Source organism: Lonchura striata, chromosome 2 (genome assembly GCF_046129695.1).
Source record: "Lonchura striata isolate bLonStr1 chromosome 2, bLonStr1.mat, whole genome shotgun sequence".
NCBI lineage: Eukaryota > Metazoa > Chordata > Aves > Passeriformes > Estrildidae > Lonchura > Lonchura striata.
The window spans coordinates 62040276-62052964 of record NC_134604.1 but is presented as its reverse complement, the minus strand read 5'-3'; the positions used below and the strand labels follow the sequence as shown (position 1 = coordinate 62052964).

The window sequence follows — 12689 nt, the reverse complement described above, 5'->3', positions numbered from 1 at the left end:
ATAAATTTCCATTTTGTAATCTGCATTTTCAAGATTATATGCAGGAAGTACAAAAGCTAAGCAAATTATCCAGATCACATCAGTGTTGAACAGTGTTTTCATCTGAGTGGGCCCAAGCTCTCAGTGCTCTGCAAATTTATAAGCAAAGTAATACTCACTCATTTCTGCAAGCTTTTGTTGGAACTTGGACTCCTGAGGTAGGTGTTTACTGCAGAAAGAAAGGATAAGGTTAAATTAATAAAAATAACTACCTTCATAACCTAAACTTTAAATCAAGTGAGTTGCTTTTTGACATCAAAGCATGTAACTGAGGAGCTTCATGCTTCCATCTCTCATTTGATACAGCTGCTAAAGCTTGCAAATTAACACAATATAGGATATCAGGAAGAAGTAGGATGAAGGCCCCAAAAACTCAATATATGCAAGATCTCTGAAAAGCCCAGGACAATCTCTCACCTTCCATCTGCCTCATCTGTCCCCTCTATATCGAAGCGCAGCCTCTTCAGTGGCTTTGGGGCAGCAGCTCCTGCTTCTGCACAGCGCTTCAGCTGGTACTCACTGTTGCACATCATCTGGTTTATTTTTTGAAACTTTTCATAAGTCTGAAGTGACAAGAAAATAGGAAAGGAATTGCCAATAAATCCCGAAAACACTCCAACTTTCCAGATTCTCCACAAAAAATTAGGAGTTCTAAAACTCTGGAGGTTTTAGGAACCCTTATCTTGTGCCAAAGCAACTAAAATAAATGCAACACATTTTGAAAGTGAAGGCTGGATATTTGAAAGGAGTTTACAGAACTTCCCTGTAATTACTATATTAAATCAGGTACACTCACTGGCCTGCTCTGGAGATGTGAGCATGCTATCCCATTCCTCTAAAAGTTACATGCATTTTAAGACCAGACATAAAAGATGTTAAAACTCACCCCAAATGATTCTCCAATGGACACCAAAATTCTGCCAAATGAAGAAGAGAAGTTTAAGATGCACTTAACAATGACAGAAGCATCAACTAATTTGCACAGATTAGCACAAGGCATTAACAAGGTCTCTTCCTCTCTCTTCCTGCTTTAACAGTGCAGATCCATATTGTGCTTTACTGTGTTGAGCCAGTGAATGCTCAATCACCAAATAAACTGAATCACACAGACAGAAATGAAATTGTGGCTTGAAAGAACCAGATGTCCCCATAGTCTGTCCTGTATCAGCAGAAGACCCTTCAGTGCTGGGTACCCAGACAATCATCCTCTTATCTCTAACTTTATGTCTGCTAATCAAAATCATGCAGGACTTCAACTTAAAATACACAATAACATTTAAACTTTTGTGCACAGTGGGATTCACTTGATCCTAGTCTGAATAGCCACTGGAAACTTGTACATTTACTGTCATCCTCATCTGCTAAGAACCAGTGACCAACCATTTAAAACGTTCTGTTCAGCCAGCTAAACAAATGTTTTGTTGCAAAAAAGTATTTTCCCTTTAAAGAAGCTGACAAAGCTCATCTGTGCTTTTCAGGAGTGTGATGCAGGGTCAAAGCCAACAACTTCTAAGCAACCAGGTCAAGAAACTCCTCTCTGGTGGGGGGTAAGGAAAAAAAGAGAAAAAACCAACAAAAATCCTCCTTGAGCACAACCCAAAAGTGGTGAATGATGAATAAAGATTCCAAATACACAAAAAAAAAAAAAAAAAATCAGAAATTATATTATGGCCACAGACCACTGACAACCTAGACTGCAGTTTTCCAATTTGCTTCCACTAAAATCTCCCAAATACCTTAAATTTAGTAAAAAAGGGTTTGTCAACAACGTACCTAGACCTTGGAGTCATCTTTGTGGGTGACTGAAACCCATCAGAGAATTTGTATGGGCTCTTCAGAGGTGAGATGTAGATGTTATTGCCAGCAGGGACACGCCGAGGAGAGTTGGAAAACTGGTATGGACTACGAGGAATGTGTGGGATAGGTGACAGAGTGGGAGGCTAGAAGAATAATAAAATAATCATAAGGTTTTATTGCCTATATATTTCTAGTCTATTAAATAATGAACAGAGATAATAGCTTACCCTGCTGGAAGCATACTGCAAAATGTTTGTTTTCAGCTTCTGCATAAACACTAAGTTGTAAAAGACTATGATGGAGTCATATTTTTCTTCTCTGATAAGAACACGTTTGAAAGTCTGCATAGAATGGGAAAATCATGCACAGATTAAAAAAAATAAAAGGAATGAAAGTTTTCGATTTGACAAACTCATAAAGTCACTCAAAGTCTGTGTTAGTTTAAGAGCTAGGATGGCACATGAGTTGTATGTAAGCCATTGTAACTTCTCTAAAGTGTTGGGGATTTTTCCAAATGTCTTTGAACACCAGTACAAGCACCTACTTCATTAACTGGCACAGCCCCTTGGTGTGAACGTAGTTCTAACATTTTCCAAATTGAAGAACAATTTGCTTTTACACATGTGTCAAAAAGTCTAGACTACCGTGCATGCCTTGGAAGGCTAAAAAACTCATTACTGACCTGATGGGGATAAAATAGTTCTATAGGCTTGGAGACAGAAGTCTGGAGTTTAGCCAAGATCCACAAATAGACTATGAGAAATTCTGCTACTGAGAGGATGCTACAGTTCCATTAACTGGTGAGGCATTTTCTATTAATTTAATTACTGTGCTGTGCAAAAATTTCAGTACATTGAAGTTCCTGTGAAGGAAGGAACTTCTTCATGTTAGAATTAAGCCTGTAACTTTAATACATACACAGCTGTTTGATATATAGCCATACATCTCTATTGCTATCAAACCATGTTTCTGTTGAAAGCTTCTGTAGAAAGTAAGCTGCTTCTCTTCCCTAAATGCTCCAAGGAAGTCAGACAACTCAAAGAAACTTGTGTTACTTTTGAAAATCTTATAAGCACTAGATATATAAATTTTTCATTTAGGCTCCAAACACAGTCATAAACCACTATTACATATTTTTAAAAAGATGGAATGAAATTTGTTTTATGAGGAAAGTTACTAAACTATCTATGCAAGATGTTTAAGAGATATTTAGTATTAGAGTCCATTTCCTCCTCCACAATATGGAGATGCAGTGAAACAGAAGTTTTCTTTTGTACGTTCAAGTGTAGTTTAGTTTGATTTCAGGGGAAAAGAATTAGTTTTTAAGATTTTTATGAAGGAATAACATTTAAGAACTTCCATACCTCTTGATTTGTGTTGCAAAGCTCCTTGTATGCTGAAACTATCGTTTTAAATTGAAGATCTACATTCTTTACTTTGCATATGCCATACATGGAACACATCATGATCTATTAAAGAAACAAGACAACTGAAAATTAATTCAGCTTCTTCATTTCAACTTATGAAATAACTTTCTTTTACTGACTGTGCTCTATAAACTAGCAAACAATTCAGAAAGAACTTCTAGAACTTAAGTTTAACATAATGCTACCTCCATTTGTATGTGACAAACGACTAATTGGAGTTGATAGTAACTTCTCAAACTCCTACCATATGCTGTAATTTTAGGGTAAAATAAAAAAATTAACAGCCACGCAGGTTGTCTTCACAAAGAAAATCACTATATTTTTATGCAAATTATTAGAAATTGTGGTCTGTCTTCATTAATTTGAAAAAAGGTCAAAATGCTATTTGAAGGTGCCATATCAAGTAATTGCCAGTGCTTAAAAAGGTGAGATGACAGACTTCAGTCTAAACTAAGGCCTCCTTTCAGTGATAAATACATTAATAAAAACCTCAGAGTACAATTTCTAATGGCTAAAAACATACAAAGAACATTTTGTTCAGGAGAGTCTTTTTAACTTCTAAAAACTTTTCTGTCCATGTTACCTGGTCCAGGTGCCTGTCTCTCATTAGCTCATACTCATTTTGCAGTGTGTGCTGGAAGAGGGTCCAGATCAAGGGCTCCAGGTCAGGATGTTCAGAGAGAAGGTGAAGGAACAGCGTATGGAGTCGACGATAGGCCAGTAGATACACTTCAGAAACAAATAAAAATAAACTGAAATTGTTGTAACAGGAGTATACAAAATGAAAGGAATGCAATGAAGGAGGGACAGCATTGCACTGTTCACTGTCTCCAAGAAAAAAAAACTACCAGACATCAAGTGAAGGTAGTAGAAGGCAGGCTCAAAGTAACTGGAAAAGGTTTTCATACAAGAGACAGTGGACAACATGGAAGGCCACACCAAACAACACTGCACACATATGTCTATGTCAATTCAAACAAGCACAAACTCTGCTGAGAGTTACTAAGCAGATACAGCACAAAAGGTTCAGAAAACTTCCCCAGGTGGGATAAAGATCAAGCCTGAGAAAGCACCAGCCATGTCTGCCCAGTTGTCTAGCTTCACATGACCTCTCCTTATGGACACTGCTGGGAAAAGGATGCTACAATAGAAGAGCCCTCCATCTGAGCCCATATGGACATTCTTACAGCCAGGATAGGGAAGTTTTCACTTCTAACTTGCAGAGTGCACATTGGAACCACCTGCTGGCACCATTTTGCCCTTCCTTCCAGAGGTTTGCCTGGTTTTCACTACAGATTCCACAACAAACTTTTCAGAAATGCTGGGTGCCAAAACCAAAAAGGATAAAGAGCAAGAGATAACTCTGCAATGTCAGCACATGCAGAAGGAACAAACCTTTCTTGTAGAAGAGAGAGAGGGAGGTAGATTTCTGCACTTTCTGTGTTTGGGGGGTCACAGCAGGTTGAGCATCTGGAGGGGAAGTAGCACTTGGAGGAGGTCCAGATGCCTTCTTCTTAGGAGATTTCACAGGAGAAAGATAGCTGGAGGTTCAACATGCATTAAGCATTTAACATCACAGGATGAAGAAATTTCATTATTCAATTCTATATGAATAATACTTGCAAGAACTCTTCTCTTTTCCCCATTAGAAGAAATAAATTGCTATTGTGACCTGTTATCCCCAACACCTCATAGAGGGACTTGTTTATTCCTAGGCAAGTAATGCAACAGTTTACAATTACACATTTGATAGGGCTGGGGGAAAATATTTCAACATTTGATTTAACTTTCAATGTATAATAAATATCTGCAAATACAATGGTTTAAGAAAACTTAAGTACCAAGCCTAAGAAGTAGGAAAACAGAATACAGCAGGATTTGAATATTAAGGGTAATATCAACTTCACATTTCCCTATTTCCCTGGACCTCAGGCATTCACTTACAGGTCTGCAGCAGTGTGGTTATGCTGGAAAGGCATATTGGGAGTAGAAGTGGGTTCAGGCTGATCAGTTTGGCCTTCTCGCTCTTTTGACTCCTTGATACGATCAAACAGAGGCGACCCCTGGAAAAATGACAGGAATCCTGCATCATACTAAGAACAGACAACAACTCTCAATAAATTTTGCTCCTTCTCTAAAACCAACCACCAAAATGTGAACCTCAACAGAAGATTAAGGCTTTGAAATACTTCAGACCACTCATACTTTTCAAGAAGGATTTTAACCATCTAACTTTGCGTTATTAAATATATCAAATGCTTTTTTTCCTGTTTCAACAGCAGTCCATTAGATACAAGTTAACTGCAGATTTGAGACAGTTGTATTAGCTGTATTCTAGAGTCCCTCGCTACTTCTATTAAAGCCACTTCTGAAAAGAGGAGTAATCAATACAAGAAAACACACAGAAGATCACATTTCAAAAAACACAGTACAAACAAAAAATCCTCCCAACCACCCGAGAAAATCCAAAACCAAACCAACCAACCAACCCTCAAAAAACCCTACCAAAAATAGCTGAAGGAAACCTCAGCCCATTGGTGACTAAAAGTTACTGCTGTACCTACTGTCAATCTATTTTTGCTACAACATCTAAGCAATATTTTGCATTTGATAATTTAAACCACAGTCACTTAACTGCACTGGGGACTATTTAGTCTCTGCAGTATCTCTCTGGAAAGAGAGTGACTCTAGATACATCAAGTCTCTGCCCTCATGGCCCAAAGCAAACCCTAATTTTGCTTTGAGCCTATCAGTATTTTAACCAAGTCCTCTGGAATCTATCTGAAACTAAGAGCTCGAGGTAGGAGGTGAGAGAGTAGGAGCAGAAAGAACATAAGTGGAATGAAGGAGGTTCTGGCTGAAACCACATCAGCCCTTCTGCTGATGTTAGTAATAAATAGCAGTCCTGCAGAAACAAAATCTCAGCCTGCTTGTGTGTCACACGCAGAGTAGAATTATGCAGACAGCAGGACTACATGGGAAAATATTTTGACACCATATTTATAAATAAATTTGAACACACAGGGCTGATGGTTTCTGTTTGTTTTATTTTCTTTAAACAGGAGACTCATCCTTGATTACAATGTTGCCTCTCACCAGTGCAGCATCAGAACTCCTAAAGGAACAGAACATTTCAGTAGCAAATATGTGCCTTCCTGAGAGTTAGAGGCAGGCGAAGCAGCCCATAAAACTCAGGATTAAGTGAGCAAAACCAGATATGCAGCATTTTCCTCAAACGACCTTCCCAAAAGACAGCAGTAACATCTGTCAGCTCATCGCTCTGTACACAATGCAGTGTTTGATGGTTCCTGGTATGTTTGATCTTCTAAATGTACATTTTTAATATTAATATTCACTGGCACAGATGACAAATCTACAGCTGTGAACAGGAGCACAGCACACATGGAACACATGCAGCATCACCTGGCTAAGGCAATAAGAAATAGCCTAGTAAAACTATACTACATTTACTATAATTAAAACTAACATTAAGACATTCCTTATTTAGATTTATTCCTTAAAAAAAAAAAACAACACCTTTTTTTAAGTGCATTAAATAGAAATTCAGAGTAACAGGATGAGAGTGACAAAATTTACAATTTTTCACACTGCAATTTTTAAATTATGATTTTGGCAATACTGGAGCTGTTTCATTCACAGCAGAAAAAAGCAACAGTAACTGATTTATAACCACATGACTGTTTTGCCATCATTTCTCAATCAGTTCAGCTCTTGAGCTGGTTTGCATCATTTTCCCCTTCATTTCCTTTCTCCATTTAGGAGTGCACACACTTCTCACTTGTGTGCTGCCCTTACTGGAAACACAGGCACATGACCTCCATTTCTCTTTCTTATGGCTACTTGGCCTCTTCCGTTTTTATTATTCTCACTAGCACTTCACTTTGCTCTGAGGAATCCAAATTTATTTCCCAGAGCAATCATTGATGAGATATCTTGACTAAGAGTGAACCCTACTTCACTCATATCACATTTTAGTGATTAATTACTGGAAAAGTATTTTTTAATTAAGAAGAAAAAGGGGTTGATAAAAGGGAATGAGAGGTCTAGAAAGAGAAGCAAAGTTACTATTCTTGAGTTAGCACTTCAGACCAGCAGTTCCAGGTCCTCTCTCACTCCTGCTCCAATTTTGCTCACATTATTCCGAGTGTGATTCCATTAGATAAGGTATGGGGACACAGCAGTTTTCTATACACAGAAGGGATCTGCCTATTTCTGCATCATTTCCACTCCTCTTCTACCTGCCAGCCTCAACAGTCAGTCAACCTCCACATAAGTCAACTAAACCATCAGAAAGCAAACAGAGAAAGCAAACCCAGATTTAAGTCTGCTCTGCAGAGAATCACAGAGCCAGAACAAGCACTAAGAACAGGGAAGCCACACCATGAAGGCTGGGAGCAGAGCAGAACACAAAATACAGATGCTGTGCATTTACTGACAACAACATGTTGCATAACCTGATTAGTGTGTAGAATTTTATCTCACAGGAATGTACAGAACTGACTGCTGCTTTCTATCATTTAGCTGGGCTACCTTCAGCAAGAGGATGTTTTTGTGTAGAAACATCTACCTATAGAGCCCAAACAGCAAGATGCAGTGAGTCCAATACAGCTCTTTTGGTTCCCATAAATACTAATTGATGCTGTGGTTAAAAAGGTGGCAGGACAAAGAGGGTGCTGCAACCCAGCTGGTCCCAGCAGTGCAGAGCTGCCAGCACCAGCAATGGCAGGGTGTGAGAAAGCCCCATTCAATGTATGTCCCTGGGCAAACCACAGCCTTGTCACCTCTGCTGGCTGCACAAACTTGTCAGCCCTGCGGGTGCACAAGCAGAAAGAGGTTATTTGCCTTTCAGACCTGGTGACATTTAAAGTAGATGTTTTGCTGACCACCACGTCCACCTTTCTCTCAGACTCCAGGTGCAGCCCCCTCTGCTCTTTCCCCAGGGACCCAGATCACTGTCACGGGTACCTTTCCAAGTGCATGGCCACATAGTTGGAGAAGTTGCTGCTGCACTGACAAGGTCGATGCCTCACAAAAACACTGTGTGTGCCACAATGCAGAAACACAAAGAGAGGAGTTTTCTCAAGTGCAACTACCCCCACGCTGTAGAACTGATGCGTTTAATTACAGCTGTCTCTCCTTTCTTTATCCTTAAACACAAAAAAACGCTTCCACTCCGTGAATTCAAAGTGCATCTGCAGCTTGCAGGGCGTTTCCAAGCTTATCAGGGCAAACTTCAGCTTCAGTCCCGCAATTTGGTATTCAACACTCAAATGAGAGAAATACAACATCATTTACCAGGCAATTACCAGTCCTTTAAGTAATAATCACAAAAGAACTTTAACCCTCGGGTCCAGCTTAATTGGACAGGAATGTTTATCAGGAACTCATTTCTAAAGCGATGTTATTCGTGCTATCTTTCGCAAATTTCATATTGCTTTTTAAAGCTTTTAAGCAGCACTTAAGGTGAACTGGTCACCTCCAAAGCATTCCTTTAACATGAAAGGAGATTGCAATTTTTTGCTTTAATTTAATGCTCAGTAAGTGATCAATGTTACTAGATGCAGCCATAGAATAAATTTCACTAATTAAGCAAAATGTTGATTTTCATAGGGGAGCTCCCTGTGATAGCTACAGAAACCCCATTGTATTAGTCCAAAAAATGAGAAAGCAAGAAATGAAGACTTAAAATTTATCAGGGTCAAAAGACCACCAGCACCAGAATGAAGAATAAGGATGAAATTTGACTCAGTTCCCTCTCAAAATACTCAGGGCTAAAAAACTCTCCAAGGCTAAACTCTGAATTAAGTGGGGCTTTGTTAAGAGTGGCTTTGCAGGATGCTTCCCTGCAGCACCACCTCCATCACAAGCATCTGCAGTGGTTTTTCCCCATCTGAAAGCTCCTTTTATGGAAAAAAAAAAAAAAGCAGAATTTTTTATTTGCTACTCTTTATTTGGCTACAGTTAAACTACAGGATACACAGATGCTTCCCTGCTTCCCCATCTTTGTATTGGCTCTATCCCAACTACACATTTAATTTGACTTTGGTTTCCATTAAAAGATTAAAAAACCCCTAAATCCTTATATATGGGGAAGAGCCACCCTGGGGTTTGGGTGTATCTACTTGACCACAGAAGGAAAAGCCCTGAGTAGTTTTACTCTAAAGAGTGCTATTAGTAGCCCACTAATAAAAAAAATCTTTTGTTTTCTATATGCTTTATGTTTTTGTTCTTGGCAATAATGTCCTAATATATTTTCAGGTTTTAGTTATCTGTTCACATTAAATTTTAATGCAGTGTTTAGCACTTAACTATGTATATATCTCAATGCCAAGGTCCCTCAGGTAGTGAGGTTATTTTTGCCTTGGGCTTTCTTTTTTTCTTTTGCTTGTTTTCAACTTATGAAACCAGTCAATACAACACATAATGTTAAGACATGTTCTTCATAATGTCATAAAAGATGGCAGTAATTTTGCAAGGCAAAACAGGGCCAGTTTAGAACTGACAGTTTTGGAATAGAAGTGCAAGGAGTGGATCAGCACAAGCTATTTCCAACCCTCTTTCCCAAGGGAGAACTGCATGCCCAGAATGCTGGCTTTTACTTGCAACCATGTTTTCAGAAGTTTCACGTGACAATTAGTTATCCAGAATTCTGAAATAATTCAGACCTGCTAAGTCAAAGTAGACATCACAGTCTAAACTGGAATAGTACTGATCATGAAAAAAATCAACAAAATTAAGGAGTGTGTCCTAATTTCACACAAGAGTTGTATTATATAAATTATGTTTGTACTGGGGCTTTGTTTTACAAAATTTATAAAGAAAAACATTAAAAACTACAGTGTTAATAGTTTAATTCATTTATGAATACTGGCAGATCTGCTTTTAACTCCTTACAGTGTGTGTATGTTTAATACAAGTCCTATTCCTATCCCACTCATCTTGAGCATTTAAGAGTCATCCAGCTTTGTGAGGATCTCCTTTTATCTAGTGATAAAGGAGTGCAAATCTCTCCAGAGAAGGAAAGCCAGGCTGCCAGAGTCTGGATATGCATCTTACACTTCATTGCTTTAAATGATGCTGCAAATCCATTCTCCTCACAGCTTTGCAATAGTCTACTCTTCCTCAGAAGTCTCTGGAAAGACCTGGCAAATCTTGTTAAAAGTCAGACATTATTTCAGAATAATTAATACCATACTTTTCAGCCCCTCTACTCCTGAAATGACTCTTCACCAAATGAACACCAGTTAACCAATTCTCTGTGATTAAGAGCATCTCTTAGCAAAGGTCCATGGGACCCACCTCACTCTACAAGAGCATCATGAAAATACCCTTCCAAGCAATGCAGAAGGAATTATGTGAAAACACTTTTAAACCATAAAGATTATAGACCTTCTGTCAACGTAATGGCTAAAGCTATTGGTTACGTTCAAAAATATTACACAAACCATTGATAATGCTTGGCAAATAGGGAACTTCTGACCCAGTTACTGGTTTGTGGCTCTGCAACCAATCACCAGCTGAATACTGAAAAAACAAACCCTGGTCATTAGGACTGCTCCTGTTTGCCAAGCCTGTGAGACTAACATTTTAAAAATCACTTTGGAAGGAATTTTGCAAGACAGTCTACAAGCAGAACTATGCTTTTATACAACTGTTTTGTTTACACTGCTCAGGATGACTCTGGGCAGGCTGCTACTACATCGTTTGCAGCTCTTGCACCACTTCCTTCAGCAGATTTTCTGCTCAACTCACACAGGTGCATGTGCAGGTACACAAAGCATGATAAAATACAGCAACCATTGCTTTTTTTTGCTGAACATTATCCAAGAAAATATAATTTAGGCTCATTTGCCACACCTTTTTTTTCCCAAAAATAATTGCTATGAACATCTTCCAGAGGGATCTGTGTTCTGCACTGGCAGTGCTGCTGCAGAAACAATCTGTATCTGAAGTAATTAGCAAGTTTATTATCTAGCTCCCAGGGCAGCCAGGCTTCAGTATGACTAATTCTTGGACATATCTCAAGATTCTTAGGCAAGAGACAAAGGTCTCAAAGACAACTGAATCAATACCAGTTTCCTGCCACTATCTGCACAGGAAATTGTGTACGACTAACCAAAACCCACCTGATGTGAACCACTTGACTGTTGGAATTGAAAATATATATTAACAAAATATACAAACAATATACAGACAATATATAATATATCTATATCAGCAATATAGTATATTGATATATATTGACAATATATATCAACAAAAAAATCTTGAGGTTGAAAACTTTTTCCAGCAGCTTTAAGCTGTGAAAAATCTACAGGGTGTAAAGATTTTTAGCACAGGAAGCAGAAGAGAGTTGCTTTAAGGGACCATTATGTAAACTAACACAAGGAACTAGAAATAACAGTTCTATAGTTATTTCTATGCAGGAAAAATTCTTACACTGGGGAGCAACATAGCACTAAAGCACTTCTTTCTTCAGAAGAACTCTGGGTCACAAAATTACTATCTTGGTAAAGACAACTTATTTACATAATTACTATTGTAACAATCAAATTGTCATAGTATCACATCACATTTTCTATCAGTTTCATTTACACAGTCTCAGGCCCCAGAACAACAATTAAGTGTGGTTCTGGGAAATATTTTCACAAGTACAAGTGGAAACATGACAATGAAGTGCCTCTGAGACTTTCAGTTAAAGCCTGTGATTCAGTTTCAAGATTAGTGTTCTTTCCAATTTCTAGGTACACTGTATCATAAACAATTCTCTTATCAACCTAAAAGCAGTAAGTGTGCCAGGAAACTTTGTAGACAGCAGTTTTTGAAAGAGCAGGAGAATATCTTTTAGCAGTGTAACCAAGGAATCAACCAATTATGGACTGAGCAAAAAAAGATATAACAGATAATCTGCAGAGGATGTGACTAAGCTGCATGCTGAGCAATTCCTCAGAAAAGTTAGTACTGGATAGGAGCTGTTACATTTCTTCAAACCATTAAGAGCAGACTGCTTGTAATATTTAAAAGAAAAAAAGGACTATAAATATCATGTATTGTACTTCATATAATCTAGAAGAGAAAAATGGCACAAATTGTAGTTCCAAAAGCAATATGTCATGTTTTGTAAGAAAACATGACAACATGAGCATGAAAACCATGTTAGGTCATGGATTTATCAACCAATTCTGGAAAACATTTCAATATGAAGAAAATTTGACGTGACGAAGAAAAACCTGAAGCTGTAACAAAACTATGTTACAACATTTCAGGCAGAAATCCACCCTTTGAGAAGAGTTTTGATCTCAATTTAAACCAGTACTTTTATGACTATCATTATGAGATATCTCAGACTCAGTAGTTTATACCCAGGTATGAGCTCAAGGCAGACAAGACCTGGCAGAATTTAAG

The 12689-nt window shown here is 38.1% G+C and overlaps 1 protein-coding gene across 1 annotated transcript in view; it reads right to left on the bottom strand.

Moving 5' to 3' along the window:
• The window catches only part of RB1 (RB transcriptional corepressor 1), a 71709-nt gene that overhangs the window by 2831 nt on the left and 56189 nt on the right, over positions 1–12689 (bottom strand). The window contains exons 18-26 of the mRNA XM_021528421.3: positions 5208–5326; positions 4659–4804; positions 3847–3992; positions 3201–3305; positions 2064–2177; positions 1813–1979; positions 926–956; positions 457–602; positions 159–208 (exon numbers count right to left, since the gene is read on the bottom strand). Coding sequence (XP_021384096.1) covers positions 159–208; positions 457–602; positions 926–956; positions 1813–1979; positions 2064–2177; positions 3201–3305; positions 3847–3992; positions 4659–4804; positions 5208–5326 — 1024 coding nt within the window. The remainder of the gene's footprint in view (positions 1–158; positions 209–456; positions 603–925; positions 957–1812; positions 1980–2063; positions 2178–3200; positions 3306–3846; positions 3993–4658; positions 4805–5207; positions 5327–12689) is intronic.